This window comes from Megascapheus bottae, chromosome 20 (genome assembly GCF_031878675.1).
Source record: "Megascapheus bottae isolate mThoBot1 chromosome 20, mThoBot2.hap1, whole genome shotgun sequence".
NCBI classification, from domain to species: domain Eukaryota; kingdom Metazoa; phylum Chordata; class Mammalia; order Rodentia; family Geomyidae; genus Megascapheus; species Megascapheus bottae.
In genome coordinates this window covers 4718843-4737788 of record NC_143528.1, presented here as the reverse complement: position 1 = coordinate 4737788, position 18946 = coordinate 4718843, and the positions used below count along the sequence as shown (strand labels likewise).

Here is an 18946-nt window from a genome sequence, read left to right as displayed (position 1 = left end):
CCATACCCAAGATATGGAATCAACCTTGATGTCCCTCGGTGGACAAATGGATCAAGAAAATATGAGATTTATATATATATATAATAAATTCTACTAATCCATCAGAAAGAATGATATTGTATCATTTGTAAGGAAACAGAAAGACTTAGAAAAAAAATTACATTAAGTGAAGTAAGCTAGAGCCAAAGAAACACAGGCTACACGGTTTCCCTCATTTGGGGTAACTAGAATGTACCTATAAATCTACAAGTAAGCACACTGAATGACAAATAAAACTGGGACATGATAAATTATATAGAGCTCTAGTCTTTAACATAGAGGCAAAGGAAGCTAACTAAGCACAGGAGTAGTGGGCAAAGGCTCAATAGCTATGGATAAATGATCATATAAAATAGTATTATATGAAGTGAACTCCAAGTAAACAAGAGATACTCTTTAGTTGACATTGCTGCTGTTTTCATTCTCTTTTCCTTTTGTATTGTTTGTTACTTTGTTTGTATCCAGAAGGGTAAGGGAGGGCACATAAAAGGCAGAACAGGATGAACAGATACAAAAGTGATCCTTACCAGACACTATATAGAAAATGAACTAGATATCTTATGGGTGGGGACTGGAGGGAAAGATTACTGGAGAGCCACAGAAGGAGAAAAATGGTTCACAAAGAACTGTACTAAGCCTATAATTCTAGCTACTTCAGGAGGCTGAGATCTGAGGATCACAGTTCAAAGCCAGCCCCCACCCCCCCCTTTTTTTTTTGCCAGTCCTGGGCTTGAGCTCAGGGCCTGAGCGCTGTCCTTGGACTTTTCTCAAGGCTAGAGCTCTACCACTTGAGCCTCAGCATCGCTTCCAGCTTTTTTCTATGTATGTGGTTACCCACGAATCTTTGTGAATGCTAGGCAAGCACTCTACCACTAGGCCAGATTCCCAGCCCCCTCCATGAAACTCTTTATCTCCAATTAACCACTAGAAAGCCAGAGGTGCCACAGTAGCTCAAGTGGTAGAGCACTAACCTTGAGCTCTTTGGACAACACCCAGGTCCAGAGTTCAAGCCTATGACTAGAAAGAAAAAAAAAGAGAACTATACCAATTGTACTGAATTCATATAATGGTAACTCCTCTACATATTAATTACACACAGTTTTTTTTAAGTTTAAAAAAACTGCTCAGGGATAGTTCCCAGGCTCTGAGTTAAAGCCTAGGACTGCATAAAAATAAATAAATTTTTAAAAGTTGGGCAGGATGGCACACAACTATAATCCTAGATATTAGGGAGGTAGAAGCAGTAGATTAACTAGTATGAAGCCAGTCTCAGCAAAAGTTAGTGAGACACTCTCTCAAAAGCAAAAATGGGTAGGGGTGTAGTTCTGTGGTATAGCTTTTGTTTATTAGGTACAATGCCTTGGGTTCCATCCTCAGTATCATAAAATGATAAAAGTAAAAAGCTCAATTTTATGTTCTATTTACCACAACTGGGGGGGAGGTGCAAGAAGGCAGTGTACTCTGGCTTATTATTGTGAAGAAGAAAGGAGGAGGAGGAGGAGGAGGAAGAGGGGGAGAAGGAGGAAGAGAAGACTAGGACGACTATTTCAAACATCATCTAAGTATTCTACTCAATCACTTACAAACTACCTCAAGATGTGGCAAATGACATTATAGCGACTCTACTCAGATAACAGAAAAACTTCAGGAAAAGCAATCTCCTTGGCATCCACTTTCCAGCTGGGAACCCAACACCTTTGGTGAACCATGAGGCCTAATTGCCAACAGAACCATTAAGGGTTCAAAGATACCTGGCCTAACAAGGGCCATCCGAAGGTCACCTTGAGAATACAGAACCCACATTCTGATGTTTTTTTTTCCCCCCAGGGGCCTATTTAATAGCCATGGGGTTTAAGGAAATGATGGTTTTGATCATATGAGTACAACTTCCTCTCTCACCTTCAGCTGCAGCCAGCAAAAAGGGCAGACTGCTTACCCTCCCTCCACTCCACCCCAATATTTAGCTTGTTCTATACGGAAATGTAAGGGGCAGAGGAAAGTAGAAGCTAATACTTAACTATCACTGATGGCATACCAGGTACAATATGTATGTAACAGATAATCTCATTTAGGTCTCACAAGAATAACATGAGGAAATTAGAACTCACAAAGTGGCTTGCTGGTACAAAGTCCCATGGCTAGTATGAATATAGCTAGGATTCTAAATCCTTTCTGTATTTTTCCAAAGTTCTTTCTCCCTGACCAAGATTTCTACTTTAAATTCTCTCCTAATCCATCTTTTGTAGCAGAGAGAAAGGAGAGAGCTCAAACTTCAACTTTTTTTGAAAAAGCTTAAGCTTGTGTGTGTGTGTGTGTGTGTGTATGTGTATGTGTGTGTATGTGTGTGTGTGTGTGTGTTCACATGGTTTTTGTTTTGTTTTGTTTGTGCTGGTACAGGGGCTTGAACTCTGGGTCTACCTATTTTGCTCAAAACTGGCTTTTTGGTAGTTAATTGGGCATAAGAGTCTCAGACTTTTCTAGCTAAGCTGTTCAAACTATGATCCTCAGATCTCAGCCACTTGAGTTGCTAAGTTTACAGGGAGGGGATACTGGGGTGTGGCTCAAAGTTTTGGTTTGCTCTTCAGGAGATGGAATTCAGGGTCTTGACTGTGCTAGAAAGAGCGTTACCACTGAGGTCCACCTGTAGCCCATAAGCTTCTAATTTCAATGGCTCCCAGTAAGGAAAAGTGGAAAACCCCACTATAGCTTGCTCTCAATTATGAATCATATGAGTATACAAAGCCTAACATATAATCATTAAGAACTTAAAGTAAATTGACAAAATAGAGCCAAGATGTGAACTACTATTTTGAAACTTTTACGGTTTTTAATCTACCATCACAGGTGAGAGACAAGTGTTCTGTGCTAGAAGATACAAAGTCTTGGAAGCCAATTTCTCTCCCTAGCCAGCCTTGTGTTTTTCTTTTCAACACGTTTTCTAAGACCTGGCCTGAAATACTTTGCATATTTGTCATTTAGACGCTGAGAGCATTATTTGTATTTTTCCTCCTCTGATGGTCATGTGGTTAGCAGTAGCTTGGTGATGAAGCAGCTTTTGTAAACACCAGTAGTAGGCACCCAAAAGGAGAAGTGGCAGAGGCCACAGGGAGCAGAGGCTTCACCTCTGCCTGCCCACCCTGCCAGGGGAGAGAGGCCACAGGGCTTTCTCCACCAGCCCTTCCCTCCACCCACTCTCTGCCAGCCCTCCTCTTCAGAGATGAAACTTTAAAGATCTTCTAAGAATGCCGCTTGGCTATTTGGGGGACTAGGTCTGTCTTTCTACAAGTTATAAGGCCAGTGAGCAAACCATCAAGCCCCAACTTTGCCAAGGGCTGGTTTTACCATAAGCTTTGGTTGGGCACTAAAGTAGGATTTTTTTTTCTTTTGTTTTTAATTATGGTTAGTGAAGAGAGTAGAAGGTGAGGGAGAGGGAGGGAGGGAAAGGGAGAGAGAGGGGGGAGGAGGAAGGGAGAGAGAGGAGGAGAGAGTGTACATATGCATGCATGCCCATAATGGGGCTTGAACTCAGGACCCGGGTATTGTTTTGTTTGTTTTTTCCTCCTCAAGGATAGCTTGGCCACAGTTCTACGACTAGCTTTTTAGAGAGTCTCATGGACTTTCCTGCCTGGGATGGGTTTGATCATCAATCCTCAGATCTCAGCCTCCTTAGAAGCTAGGATTACCGGCATGTGCCCAAGGGGATTCCGTTTGTAAGTATAATATATCATGACCAATGTTGCCCATCTATCATTCTCTCCTATCTCACCCATAAGGGAGACTTTGTTTAGAAAGCTTCCAGGTCCACTAAGAGGTACAAACAGAAACTCAATCTGTCCTTACTATCTCCTTTCCCAAGCAAACCTAAAACCAAACACTAAATAGCCTAGTCCAGCTACAGGGATGTTGAGAGGATGGCAAAACACCCAGAGTCATAGGCAGGTAGGCAATCCAGAAAATGGATCTTCAACATTTTTAAAAAAAAATCTGTGCTGGATTCATTAAAGCTAGAAAGGGAGAAACTGGGTAAGTAAGGGATATTTGTCACACACGAAAATGCAGGAGACAAGTAGGGGCCACCATCCATCAATGTCTCATCCTAGAGATCCCAAATCAACACCAGGTTATGGGTTTCCCATTAGGATCCGTTCAGTTTGTCAGTGTCTCTCTCCATGTCTTTCAGTTCATGGAAGAGCAGCAGTTCATAAATGACGCAGTCTCAGCACAGCTACCCAGCATACAGTGGCAGGAGGGGTGTACCCAGCACTCCCTTTCACAGGCGCTACCCACAAAGCTGGACTTATCTCAGAAATCAAGGCTGGCTTCATTTTCCTGTCCAAAGGGCAGAGTACAGAAAGGAAGGTATAATCCTAAAGTAACAAGTTTATTTTTAAGCCTATAATCTGAAAGAACAAAGAACATTTCATCCCCGCCTCCCCAAAGAAGTAATTAAATGATCCTTTCTATAAACCAGTATGTTTTATTTTTTTTTAACTTATACTTAAAACTCAGCCTTTTGCTCCTCAAATGTGGGTGGCTCAGGCCTCTAATCCTAGCTACTCAGGGGACTGAAATCTGAAGATCTTGGTTTGAAACCAGCCTAAGGGGGAAAAATCCATTTATCTCCAACTGACCAGGAAAAAAAAAAAAGCCAGAAGTGACTGTTGCAAAAGCAATAGAGCACTAGCCTTGAACAAAAAAGCTTACAGACCAGCTCCAGGCCCTGAGTTAAAAAAAACAATATATATATATATATTATATGTATATATATATGGATCTTTAAACATACGAAATTGACAGATGATTTATAAGTCTTTTGGGATCTTGCTGGGGATGAAACTCAGGCCCTGTCTGTGCTAGCAAAGTATATACTCTATTGCTGAGCTATACCTTCTGCCCTAAACCATATTTTATCTTATTTCCAGTCCTAGGGCTTATAATCAGGGCCTGGGCATTGTCTTTGAGCTTGCTCAAGGCTAGCTCTCGACCACTTGAGCCACAGCACTACTTCAGGCTTTTTCTATGTATGTTGTACTGAGGAATCCAGCCCAGAGCTTCCTGCATGCTAGGCAAGCACTCTACCACTAAGCCACATACCTGGCCCATAAAACCATATTTTAAAGTAAACAGATAGAGGATAAAAAACTGCAACCACACAGAATAAACTTTTCATTCTTTTGGCCCCTCAGTCCTCCTCCCAGAGATAACTACTGTTATCCATTTTATAATCTCCCAAGTAACAGTTACAGCATATACAAGCAAAAAAATGTGTCATCCAAACGGCCTACTCTATTGCTGTCATCTCTGTAGGAGACAGAGGGCAGGTAAGGCAATAGCTAAAACTACATCATCATTTACATTTCCTATACGTACGTGTGTGTGTGTGTGTGTGTGTGTGTGTGTGTGTGTGTGTGTGTGTGTGTGTGTGTGTGTGTCAAGGGTCTTAGACTCTGGGCCTGGGCATTGTCCCTGAGATCTTCAACTCTTGGCCCTACCCCTTGAACCACAGATCCACTTCCACTTTTCTAGTGGTTAATTGGAGATAAGATTCTCACAGACTTAGTGTCCAGGCTGGCTTTGAACCAGGATCCTCAGATCTCAGCCTCCTGAGTAGCTAGGATTATAGGCATGAGCCATCACACCTGGCCACTTCTTATACTTTCTAAAAGATACCTGAAAAAGAGAAATAGGGCTGAGGGCATAGCTCAAAAGGACTTGTCCAGAAAGCTCAAGGCCATGAGTTCAGTCCCCACTATTGCAAGAGAAAAGGATAAGGAGATACATGTAATCCCAGAATTTAGGAGGAAACAGGCTTTGGACCTAGGACCTGCCTTCTGAGTAGGTCAGCTTGGGGGCTGGTACCTGGATCCACCTCAAAATCTTCAGGGTTCCTTTCAGTCATTCTGGAACCCAACCATAGCCAATTCTTAGGGTCTATTTGCAAAAGAACATAGAGTCAGCATCTCACTCAGAAAGCTGATCCCAGGCCGAACACTAGAGGCTCACATCTGTAATCCTAGCTACTCAGGAGGCTGAGATTGAGGATTATGGTTCAAAGCCAGCCCAGATAGGAAAGTTCATGAGACTCTTATCTCCAATTAACCACCAGAAAACTAGAATTGAAGTTGTAGCTCAAAGTGATAGAGTGCTAGCCTTCAAAGGAAAAGCTCAGGTACAGTGCCCAAGGCCTGAGTTCAATCTCAACAACCAACAATAACAACAACAAAAGTGGATCCCAGTAGTCGCTCACTGGACTGCCACAAAGTGAGGCAATGGGGTTTCTGTGGCAGAGAAATGTTGTCTCCTGGTGCATCCCTGTAGACGGATAGGATTTATACTGGCTGGGAAAGGACTGTCTGGTATGTCTTTCTGCAGTTGAAGAAAACATGTTTTTCCTCCAAAACATTCTGGAGGGCAGATCCACAGCGAGAAATGCTGGCTTCTGAGATTCAGCCCACACATGCTTACGTTCTGGTAGACTACACCACGAGTCACCACATATCACAAAGTGTCAAATGCACTGGTGCAACTACTGTCCAATTTCTCATTTTGAATATCAGGACAATTTCAAGGCAACTTTTCTCACTGGGAAGTATACAAAAATAATTTCACAGGAAAAAACACTCCGAGTGAGCAAGTACTCAATTCCATGGCAAATAAGGTTCTCAGCTAGTTTAAACCCTAAGGAAGCTGCCAGAGCCATGTACTTACAGACTATTTAGCAAAACAACCACAAATCCTCAAATAAACTTTAGGAAGCTCCAGGTGAGGGACAGCCAACGAGCTGAAGCTCTATGCATGGCTGCCACATTTGAGATGGATCAGTCTTCAGCTCAAGGGATGTGTGCAGTTTAGACTCCAGGATCAGTATAGACTGCCTACTTTCCTTTTGAGGCCAAACCTCAAATACAACCTGAGATGTGAGTCATTCCCACGGTAACCAAGAGTCACCACCCAGGGGAATGTAGCCTCAGGTGAGGAGAGAAGCAGGAAGAACAGAGCAACACCTTACAGAGTATGTACCAGGCCTCATTCAAGGTACTTTACAAAAGGACTTGGGTACCATCTTCAGTGGAGATTAGAAATAAAGCAGAGGACTGGAGATATGGTTCACGCAACATCAGCCAAGAGCAAAAGAAGTCAAACAAGAGCTGAATGGCACGGAGTTTAAGTACTGATACAAAAATAATATACATACTGGGTGCTGGTGGATCATACCCAGCCACTCAGGAGGCTGAGATCTGAGGATTACCATTTGAAGCCTATCTAGGCAGCAAAGCCCATCAGACCCTTATCTCAAATTAGCCTCCAAAAAGCTGAAGGTGAAACTGTGGTTCAAGTGGTAGAACACCAGACTTGGAAAAAAAAAAAAAGACAAGTGAGAATGTGAGGCCCTGAATTCAAGTTTGTGTACACACACACACACACACACACACACACTTTTTTCAATGACTGAATTAATTAGTAAAGTGGAATATCTTGCGGTAAGTGTGTGAGGACACCCAAAAGGGATCTAAAAAGAAACTCATGTCCATTTGAATTGAGTTGCAATGTCCAGTCTCTTCCCCTATTAGCGTAGATGCAATGTGGAGCAGACAAGGACTGAAATGTTTATGACCTATAAAACCCTATAAAACTTGGGCAGAGTGTATTTTACTAAAGCTATGCAGTTTAACAAGTTTTGTTTAATGAATATAGACCTTTCCCTGACCCATGGTCAACTGCTGGAAGAACTGGTCAATACTGACAGCAGAGGACAACTGATGTTCATTTTCTAACCCTGGTCTCTAAAATAGTACCTCAGCAGCACTGGAAGAATATTTGTCGTCACCAAACTAAACGTTAAGAATGGGTAAATGAGATGGTAGGGAGCAGAGTATAAATAAGGAAGGTTTCAAATGCTTTGGGGCCTATAGCTTTTTCTTTGCTTCTTTCTTTCTTTCTTTCTTTCTTTCTTTCTTTCTTTCTTTCTTTCTTTCTTTCTTCTTTTGGTCAGTCGTGGGACTTCAACTCAGGGCCTAGGAGTTGTCCCTGAGCTCTTTTATCAAGGCTAGTGCTCTGAACTACTTTGAGCCACAGCTCCACTTCTAGTTTTTGAATTGTTAACTGGAGGTAGGGGTTTCAAGGGACTTTTCTGCCTAGGCTAGCTTTGAACCACAGTCCTCCGATCTCAGCCTCCTGAATAGCTAGGACTACAGGCATGAGACACCAGCATCAAGTGAGAAATTCTTTAGAGTTAAAATCTGGCCAGCCTTGGGGCTGGGAGTTTGGGCTAGTGGTAAGAGTGCTTGCCTAGCATCCAAGAAGACCCAGGTTCAACTCCTCAGCACCCCACATACATAGAAAAAGCCAGAAGTGGTGCTGAAGCTCAAGTGGTAGAGTGCTAGCCTTGAGAAAGCCCAAGGACAATGCTCAGGCCCTGAGCTCAAGCTACAGGACTGGCAAAAATAAGCAAACAAACAAACAAACAATATGGCCAGCCATTGTAGTGCTGGTTTAGCACTCAGGAGACTGAGGTAGGAATTCCTGATAGAATATTCAAGGCCAGTCAGGGGCCAGTGGCTCAAGTCTATAATCCTAGCTTCTCAGGAGGCTAAGATATCAGGATCACGGTTCAAAGCCAGCCCAGGCATTAAAGTCTGTGAGACTCTAATCTCCAATTAACCACCAGAAAACCAGAAATGGCCCTGTGGCTCAGTTGTCCTGAACTGGATAGTGTCCAGGCCCAGAGTTCAAGCCTCATGACTGACCAAAAAAAAAAAAATCACTGAATCCTATACTAATCTATTACTATTTTTATAACTTTTCTTCTTATTGCCAATCATTAGCTGAGAGACCTTAGGCAAGATATTTATCTCCCTCTGACTCCAGCTGCCTCTTTGGAAAGGCTTTAGCGCATCTACCTCATGAGGCCCTCATGAAGATCAGATGGTTTCATACAGAAGAGGTGCTGGAGACAGTGTCTGGATGCAGCCATAATTACTATTTAGTTGTAACTAGTGTGCACAGGTTACTTTGTAGCCCGTGACATGTGCTTGCCTTACAGTCTTGATAGTATTGATTCTAAAGACTATCATATTATTCTGTGAAGTACAAATACTCCAGTTTACCCTTCAAAAGGTTGCTGCTAAAAGAAAATGTAGGGAAGCATATATGCTTTGGCAGTACTATGGTTTGAACTTAGGGTCTGGTACTTGCTAGACAAGCACTGTAGAGCACTTGAACCATGTTAGCAGACCACGGTATTAATAGTTCTGACTACATTGTCTAATACATCAACTTAGTCACCAAATACAATATAAGTAACAATGGACTTTCTTTGGAAGGGAGTAAGAAAAGATTCACCTACACACTTGGTTTGAATTATATAATTTCCAAAATTATAAAAGGTTTTAAAAACACCATGATCAGAGTATATTTCCTGCAACTTCTTGAGAGACACATAGCCACCCTCACAGAATCTTTCAGTTCTAAACAGGAAGAAATGAGAAACAGGGCTCCCATTTGCTCAGATATTACAGGGTAAAATTCACTAAAGTGTGTGGACCAATCTTTCCAAGTGAGAACCAACAGGAGATTTTTTGGTGAAGGCCGAAGGAAAAAATATTGAAGATTCTCTATAAATTAGGAAAATTAGCACATTTAAACATGTAAGACTATCATGCCTGCACTCATCTACTTGCAAGGTTTAATCAGATCTCAGAAAGGACACAGAGATTAATACTCTCCCATCAGATCCAGGATCTCACCTGCAATCCAGACCTAAGGGCCACTGATGCATTAGATTTGATCTACCAAAGAACAGCATGCCAACTGTGGGGTTCTCTCAAGCAGAGAGATTTTAAGGATGGAAAAGAAAACGCAATGATTTGACTCACATCCCTGGACCAGGACAAAAGAAAACAAACTTGTGCATGACCAACATCAAAGGACATTCAGTTCACTTTCCTCACCCCATAAACAGACTCATGTTCTGAGAGTTCCTGGCAAGGAAGCAGAGAAATCTGTGATTTATCTTGCAATCACACTAAGTCCAAAGCAGGGGAAAAACAACAACAACAACAACAAAAGCATTAAGAAATTGTTCATTTTTAGCCAGGCAAGGTGGCTCACACCAGTAATCCTAGTTACTCAGGAGGCTGAGATCTGAGGATCAAGGTTCAAAGCCAGGCTGGGCACAAAAAGACCAGAGACTCTTATCTCCAATTGGGAAATGGGGCTTGGTTCAAGGGTAGGGTGGTAGCCTTGAGCTGAAGAGCTCAGAGACAGTGCTCAGGCCCAGGGGTAGGATGGTAGCCTTGAGCTGAAGAGCTTAGAGACAGAGCCCAGGCTGAGTTCCAAGCCCCATGACCCCCACCCCCCACACCACATACACACAAATTGTTCATTTTTAATAAATGATTAGTAAAATGAGCAGTTCAATTATGTGGCAATATATACTAATCATGTTTGCTGACCAAGAAAAGAAAGGAATAGTGCTATAGGAGATACGTTCTGGAAGACGTTATAACCATGGGACAGCCGTGCTGCCAGCTGCCCACATAGAGGACATGGATTCGATGACAAGAGGCTTTTTAGACCATTACTTCTAGAACCCTTATTGTCTTATCTAGAGGCTAGCCATGTCCTTATTCATAAAAGTGCCCAACAAAAGTGATGTAAGTGGCAGTCACACCTCTAGAAATATTTCTCTGGTATTTCTTATAAATGCCTTTCCTCTAGGCAATTCAAAGGCAAATTCAAGACCAGATCATCACAGCTGCCTTTTTTATCTCCCCACAAGCACATTCCTAAAAGTATTCCCCCAGGGACACCCTGGAGACTCAAGCCCTTGAATTTTTTTTTTTTTTTTACTAGATTATCAACATATCTCTCCCAGCAGGGAAAGAATTTCTCTTCTCATTTGTGGGTGAAACTGGCTCCTTAGCAAAAGGCTTCATTACACACACGGTCACAGAGGTAACCTTGTGTCTTCAGTGTTTAAAAAAAAAGCGGGAGGTGGGGAGGGGTAGTAATCAATCACAGCACTGAATCCCAGGCTGGGAAACTGAAAGGCAGAGCTTTGCTTACCTAGCTAAATGTAATTCACCCAGGCAAACTGCCACCTGGCCTGCAGGACACTTCCAGCCACTCAGCCACTCCAGAGATGTTGACTGAGCCCCTGCATTAGGTCACATAGCAAAGAACAGATAGAAATGGTCCCTGTCTTTGGAAAAATAGGCCAAAGTCAGGCTAGGTCTTCTGAGTCTAGAAGTGTCATGAAAGCCAACCCAGGACACCTTAGAGGAAGCAAGACTCACTTTGCCAACACAAAGGCTGGGTGTTGTTTTGTTGGAATTCAAAGTTCCTCAAGGTATAGAGATCTGCCAAGATCCAGAACCAAAGAGCAGCCTGGGAATTGCTCTGAAAGGAAGGTAAGACTTCAAATGACCTCCTCTCACTCTCCTATCTATCTATATGGCCTGAGCTCCTTGGTCCTTCTGGAGCTAAGCCTGAGCTAGTTGTTCCTTCAAGAGTAGAAGGCCCTAGCTACTCAGGAGGCTGAGATCTAAAGATCAAGGTTCAAAGCTAGCCCGGGCACAAAAGGACCTGAGATTCTTATCTCCAACTAACCTCTAGAAAACCTGAAGTGGGGCTTGGCTCAAGGGTAGGGCAGTAGCCTTGAGCTGAAGCGCTCAGGCTGAGTTCAAGCCCCATGACCCACAAAAAAAAAAAAAAAAAGTAGGATGCACAACAACGAACACTACAGGATTTTACTAGCTATTTAAGATATGGTTGAAGGGAGGAAGAGTTATGCCAGAAAATACATGCTAAAGTTGATGACATTAATTAAGCAGTTCATTTATTTGAGAATTTTACATTTCATTTATGGGTTTAAACCTTTTGTGGGGGGTAGGGAAAGCGGTGGTAATATGTGTGTGCCTGCCAGTCATGGGGCTTGAACTCAGAATATCATGCTCTCAGCCTTTTCACTCAAGGCTGGAGCTCTGTCACTTCAACCACACCTCCATCTCCCACTTTTTGGTGGTTAACAGGAGATGAATTTCACAGACTTTCTATCCAGCTTAGCTGTGAACCTTGGATCTCGGCCTCTTAAGTACTGAGGATTGTGGGCATGGGCCCCCCATTCCTGGCACCTGCTGTTACATCTTACTTCTTCTTTTCCTTGATCCTATAGTTTCTGAAGCAGTGACATCATCAGCTGCATAGAGAACACCAACAAGATTACAGTTGCTACTAGATCACAGAACAAAGGCTTGGCCTGCACTAAAATAGAAACTTCTGGGAGACTTATATACACCCTAGTTTCAATGGCATAGCCTAGTCATTTGCTACAACTCAACTCGCAAATGGCACTGCCCATGATGACCTCACCCTAGTATCAAAGTGACTGTTGGGGAAAGAAAGCAGCCGCCACTTCCTGGTTCACTTTCAACACCAAGCTCTCTTTATTTTACTTGTTCATTCTTATTACTTCCTCTCTCACACCTTCTGTACCACTTCAGTTAGGCCAAGAGCCTCACCACCACTTCCGGCTTTTGCCTATGTATGTGGTACCAAGGAATCGAACCTGGGTCTTTGTGCATGCTAGGCATGCACTCTACTGCTAGGCCAAACTCCCGGCCCCCCATAAAGTATTTCTGAAAGCCACAACTGGATGACATTATCTTTCTCCTTTTTTTTTTTTGGTGCTTATCTTGGGGCTTGAACTCAGGAGCAAGTTCTTCCTTGACTTTTTCTTGCACTTGAAGCTGGTACTCGACCACTTGAGCTATATACCTCCACTTCTGGATTTTTGCCAGTTAACTGTCGATGAGAAATCTTGGATTTGTCTGCCCAGGCTGCCTTTGAATCCTGAACTCAAATCTTAGCTTCCTGAGTAGCAAGAATTACAGGTGTGCACAGTAAGAAGGCCTGGCTCTATTCTCTTAAATAAAGCTATCCCTTTCTCTTCAGCTTCATCCTACATAATCCTCTTAAGTTGCAAAGTGCTCTAGCCTTTACAGGTTTCTGTCTCTTTTTTTTTTTTTTTTTCTGGTCCTGGGGCTTGAACTCAGGGCCTATCTTTGGGCTTTCTCAAGGCTAGAGCTCTACCACTTGCGCTGCAGTACCATTTCTGACTTTTTCTCTGTATGTGGTACTGAGGAATTGAACCTGGATCTTCATGCATGCTAAGCAAGCACGCTACCATTAGGCCAAACTCTCAGCCCTTTTGTTTTCTTTTGCCAGGCCTGGGGTTTGAACTCAGAGCCTGGGCACTATCTTTGGACACTTTTTTTTTTTTTTTGCCAGTCCTGGGCTTCAGCTCAGGGCCTGAGCACTGCCCTTGGACTTTCTCAAGGTTAGAGCTCTACCACTTGAGCCTCAGCACCACTTCTGGCTTTTTTCTATGTATGTGGCACCGAGGAATCGAACCCGGGTCTTCGTGCATGCTAGGCAAGCACTTTAACCACTAGGCCAAACTCCCGGCCCCCTTTGGACACTTTTTACTCAAGGCTAGAGCTCTACCACTTGCGCCACAGCACTACTTCCAGCTTTTCCTGTATATGTGGTACCAAGGTATAGAACCCAAGTCTTCCTGCATGCTAGGCAAGCACTCTACCACTAGGCCACACCCCCAGCCCTACCTGGGTGTCTTACCAGGCCCCCTTGATTCACTCTTCAGTAGAAATCCTCTTCATTCCTCAGATAGATGCCAAAAGACTATTGCTCAGGCTGGCCTTGAACTCCTGGACCAAATAATTCCCCTGCTTCAATCTTCAGAATAGCTGGGACTCTAGACTCCATCTACTGTACCCACTTCATAATCTCCTTCTTCAAATCTTGACCTTCCTGTTCTTTTCTCTTGCGATAGCCTGTTCTTTTCCGCCACAGGACTTATCACAATTCATGATTACTTTTGCGTTCATTTGTGTAATGTTTACTCCTCCACAAGGCCCTGAGCTTCCAAAAGCAGAAGCCCCTGCTGCCTTGTTCAGCACTGGTTTACATATCCAGCACTTGCCACATAGTAGGCTTTTTTTTTTATTTTTTTGCCAATCCTGGGGCTTGTGCTCAGGGCCTGAGCAGCACTGATCTTGGGCTTTCTCAAGGTTAGAGCTCTACCACTTGAGCCATAGCACCATTTCTGGTTTTTCCTGTGTATGTGGTACCAAGGAAACGAACCCGGGTCTTTGTGTATGCTAGGCAAGCACTCTACCACTAGGCCAAACTCCCGGCTCCCATAGCAGATATTAAAAATGATCTAAATGAACTGTAAAAATGATAAAAGAAAAGGCAATTGGGGGCAAGGAGCATGGCCTTGTGGTAGAGTGCTTGTCTAGCATGCATAAAGCCTTAGATTTGATTCCTCAGTACCACAAACACATACACACAAACACACATATTAGAAGTGGGTGGGTGGCTCAAGTGATAGAGTACTAGCCTTGAGAAAGCCCAAGAACACAGGCCTTGAGTTCAATCCCCAGGCCCAAAAAGAGAGGGGGAGAGAGAGAGAGAGAGAGAGAGAGAGAGAGAGAGAGAGAGAGAGAGAGAGAGAGAGAGAGAGAGAGAGAAGAAAAAGCAGTTAGAAGTTTCTAAAATGCTAAGAATTATCATAAAAAAAAAACACAAGGAACCTCTTCTACTATTGACAGGTCTTACATACTCTTCTCCAGTTGTCATAGCAAGGTAAGGTTGTTTGCTCCTGTATGTACCAAGAATTCAGTCTTGCACACCAAGCTTAGTTTTCATCAGTGAAGTAAGGGGGATAAGTGGGAGGGCTTCCAGGAAGTCCCAACAGTATCTTTAAGAGAAATTCCAAGAAAAACAAAACAACAAACACCAGCAAGAATACTGCTTAAAATTTCTAACCTGTTACAAAAACAGGCATAGGAAGCCTAAAAGTATAAGCACAAAGCCTGATTGCTTATTATGTGGGAATTATTTACCTCTATGGCTAAGCGATTTCTCTGAATCTACCCTAGAAAAACAAATACCTAGCCCTATTGCTTTTTCCTCCATTCTCATTATAAGTAGTTGAACAAGGAAAATAAAATTCCATTAGTCAGGCTATTATTACAATGTATCTTGATCACTGTCACCCCTTCCATCATTTTCCTCCTCACATCCCTACCCTCAAGTTATAAAGTTCAACTCCCTATTTCCTTTTAATAATCCCAATTTTTCAACTGTCAATTTATTCCAACATCTGAGTTCACTTACAGTTCTTTCAAATATCTATACTTTAGAATATCCAGTTCTTTCAAACATCTACATTTTAGAATATCCTTGGACCTTATTTGCTTGAGGTCCTGTACTGCCCTGACCCCCACTAAACAAAGACCCTCTGAGACCCTAGTCTGTACCAGATGAAACAATGCCTTTCCTACATAAAGGTCACACATGCTTCCTATTAAATATGTCCTATCTATGTGTCATCTTAGTGTTTTAAAAGTGTGCATCATCACACTACACTTGTGATGATGATAAAAAACACATTCTCTTGACTGCAAATTAACTTGATAGGTGGAGGCTTTCATAAGAAAGTAAGTGGGAACATGAGCAAGGCTGGGTTTTAATGCTCTGATGGCTCTTGAGTTTCAGCATCTGGACCAATGACGAAAGTCATGTTCTGTTGAGGCAACCCTTTTTTGCTAGGAACTGATCTCTCTCTCTCTCTCTCTCTCTCTCTCTCTCTCTCTCTCTCTCTCTCTCTCTCTCTCTCTCTCTCCCTCCCTCCCTCCCTCCCTCCCTCCCTCTCCCTCTCCCCCTCTCTCTCTCTTCAAACCAGGATTTTAGCTTTTGTTCTTTTTCTAGTTTGCAATATCTAACGTGGAGTCAAACCATTAATATTAATAACTAGTTTGAATGACTTTACCAGTTCAATTAGTTTCTTCCTGTTAAAATTTTTGCCTTTTAGAACATATCATACTCTCCACATCTCAGCTATCTTAGGATATCCTAGTGACAAAATGAGGAATGAAGACAACTTAGTTGAACTGTGTTAAACTAACTCTTTGGAAACCCCCAGAAGTGGTAGATGGTGATTTCACCTACTACTCGTAGAGGAGCAGGAAGCATTCCACTGAGGTGACAAAAAAAAAAAACATTAATTAAGCAAGATTTTCTTTTTTTTTTTTTTTTTTTTTTTGCCAGTCCTGGGCTTGAGCTCAGGGCCTGAGCACTGTCCTTGGGCTTTCTCAAGGCTAGAGCTCTATCACTTAAGCCTCAGCACCACTTCCAGCTTTTTTCTATGTATGTGGTACCGAGGAATTGAACCCAGGTCTTTGTGCATGCTAGGCAGGCACTCTACCACTAGGCCAAACTCCCAGCCTAATTAAGCAAGATTTTCTAAGTCACAATGAACTCTTGTAATAGAAACAGAATTGACCATTGTGGATTTAGTACTACCATGAAGATGGGAAAAATGAAAATACAGAGTCTTAATTCCCAAAGGCAGCTTAGGAAAATTTCATTTCTCACAAAGCAATACAGAACCTTTTGACTCTTAACACTGGCTTCCTGAGTCCAGAATCGCAGAAACACCTTACAAACATCAATTAAGTCTGGCAACATGCCCCATTTACAAATAGGGAAATGGTGACCCTGAGCAAGCCAACAATGAGTCAGGTTCACAGAAGACATCAGACCCAAGACTCTGAAATCCCCATCTTTGGTAGGGAGATGGGATCTAGCTGTCAAAGAGAAACAGATGGCAAAGACAGAAGCGAATAACATCCTTACATCTTAAGAGGAGGCAAGACAAAAAGTGGTCAACAGCCAACTGCTCCTTAACAAAAAACTCTCAACAGCCTTCTGGCTTGTAAGCTGATGCTAAGAGATACTCCCTCCATCTTCACAAGAGTCTCCATTTTTATCTGATTTGAGTTTAGAAATGCCTATTCATCTGTAATCAGATATTCCAAGGGCAAACACACTCCCTGAAACTGAGCCCACCCTCAGGGTAACCAGGAAGCCTCTGGCTTTTCCTGTTCCCATCACCACAAGGAAAAGCTAAAGTATTCTCTCTAATTCACACTGAGTCAATCAGTGTGCTTCAATATATTGCAGGGTTATGGGTGCTAAGATGCCTGGCTGGCACCTTTTAGGTCAAGCAAAGTAACTAGTTGGGTCAATCAAGACTAGCTTTGGTACATTAGACAAACAGATGTTCCCTGGGATAACTCGCTGGCCTTTCCAAACACCTGCTAATGGGAATAAGTAAATCCGCAACAGTGAGCTCTGGCCTGGGTTTTGCCCAGCTTTCTGGTGTAGTGAGGTACCCTGAGAGAGAACCGTCCCCTGGATGGTAGGGCAGACTCCAAGGAGGACCAATGCCCCGTTCAGTCCAGCCAGGAGCTGGACCCTGAAGCCATCCATCGCTGTGAAATCCCTACTACTTTGGAACCCAGGGGAAAACACCAAACTACTCTTGCTGGAGGCACAAACTCAGGTAGGGGTGGGAGTTGGCACCACAGACCGGTGGCTTTTCCCCTTCCCCGCCCCCTCCTCCAGCCGCCCCCACGGTAATGGCCCCACTCTGGAGGCGTCCTGGGACTTCCTTCCCCCAGTTAATTTCCCGAGTTCAGGGAAGGTGTGCTGCTCGGTAAAACACCCAGAAGGTAGAGCGAGCATCAGAGACGTCCCTAAGAAGTATTCCCCGGTTTACCGGAGGCGCCCCGCAGATTCACAACCGCGCCCAGCTTTCCCAAAGCCCCACACCGGGAACGGCACCTCGTGGCGGAGGGCGCCCTCCGAAGGCCCGGCTCCCCCCGCACCCCCCCCCGACCCGCACTCACTGCTTCTTCCTGCGGCCCTGGTCCCGGTGCAGCTCGCGCAGGTCCACCTCGGCGCGGCCCAGGAACTTGTCGAGGCCCAGCAGCGCGCGGTGCAGCACGGTGAGCTGCAGGGTGGCGGCGGCGGCGGGCGCGGCCCCGGACGCCAGCAGCGGCGGCAGCTCGAAGGTGGCTTCCTCCCGCCACACCGGCGCGCCCAGGCTGCGCTCCGACACCGAGGTGGCGTACTTCTCCTTGCCCACCTGGATCACCGCGTACGCGTCGCTCGTACCCCCCGGGCCCTTAGCCCGCAGACCCCGCGCCTGCAGCACCGTCACCTGCACGTGGGTTGGGGACCATAGGGTCCCCGGGCCCCTGCCCGCCGAGGCCGCCAGGGACATGGTGACACCGCAGCCAGCTCAGACGCCAGGAGAGAACTGCGGCCCGCTGCCTGTACGGCCAGCTCCGCCTCCCCGGCCCCTTTAAGGCTTCCGGCCACGCCCCCTCATGGCCACGCCCCCATCTGCCCCGTCCCTCCGCCCTCCCCAACCTGTTGTCCAGGGGCGGCTTGGGGCGCCAGGGGCGGGACTGGAGAGGATCCGTGGGCGGGAGGGGGGGTCACGTGAGCAGGGGCGAGGCCTCAAGAATCCTGAGAGGCCCTCAGTAGCCTAAGGGTGTCACAGCCCAAAGCATCACCTGATGGCAGGTGGATGGCCTTGGGTAGATTAGTTAATATCTTTAAGGCTGTTCATCCATGAAATAAGATAGCCATCGCCCGCTAGAATTATTGAAAAAGATAAAAGTGCATTCAAGTTTTCCGTTCTGCTTCACCTGCTCTGGAACACCGTGAGGTCTCAGTGGTAACGAGGAAGGAGACTGAAACATAAAGATGACCCAATACATGACTGTTTCCTACTTTAGCTCTGGGGGAAGTCATGGGAAGAAGAGGATCTTGGGAGGGCCAGAAAAGGGGAAGGTAAGTAAGGATGAGGTGGGTGAGTGGGTGCCCTGTTTGGTCCTGCCCTCACCAAATATGGTGAGGCTAAGTCAGAAAAAGCAAAGAAAAGGGGGAACTGAAATGGGATTGCCACACCAAACACCAGGACATGAGGTTCCCCATTGTGCCCTGGATGGACTTGCTTAAGGTGAGACTT

At 44.4% G+C, this 18946-nt stretch overlaps 1 protein-coding gene across 2 annotated transcripts in view; it reads right to left on the bottom strand.

Annotated features, from left to right (window-relative positions):
• The window catches only part of Rab11fip1 (RAB11 family interacting protein 1), a 36573-nt gene extending 18380 nt beyond the window's left edge, over positions 1 to 18193 (bottom strand). For both annotated transcript variants that reach the window (XM_090353920.1, XM_090353921.1), the window contains exon 1: positions 17817 to 18193. In XM_090353920.1, coding sequence (XP_090210046.1) covers positions 17817 to 18193 — 377 coding nt within the window. The remainder of the gene's footprint in view (positions 1 to 17816) is intronic.
• Between the last annotated feature and the right edge of the window lie 753 nt (positions 18194 to 18946).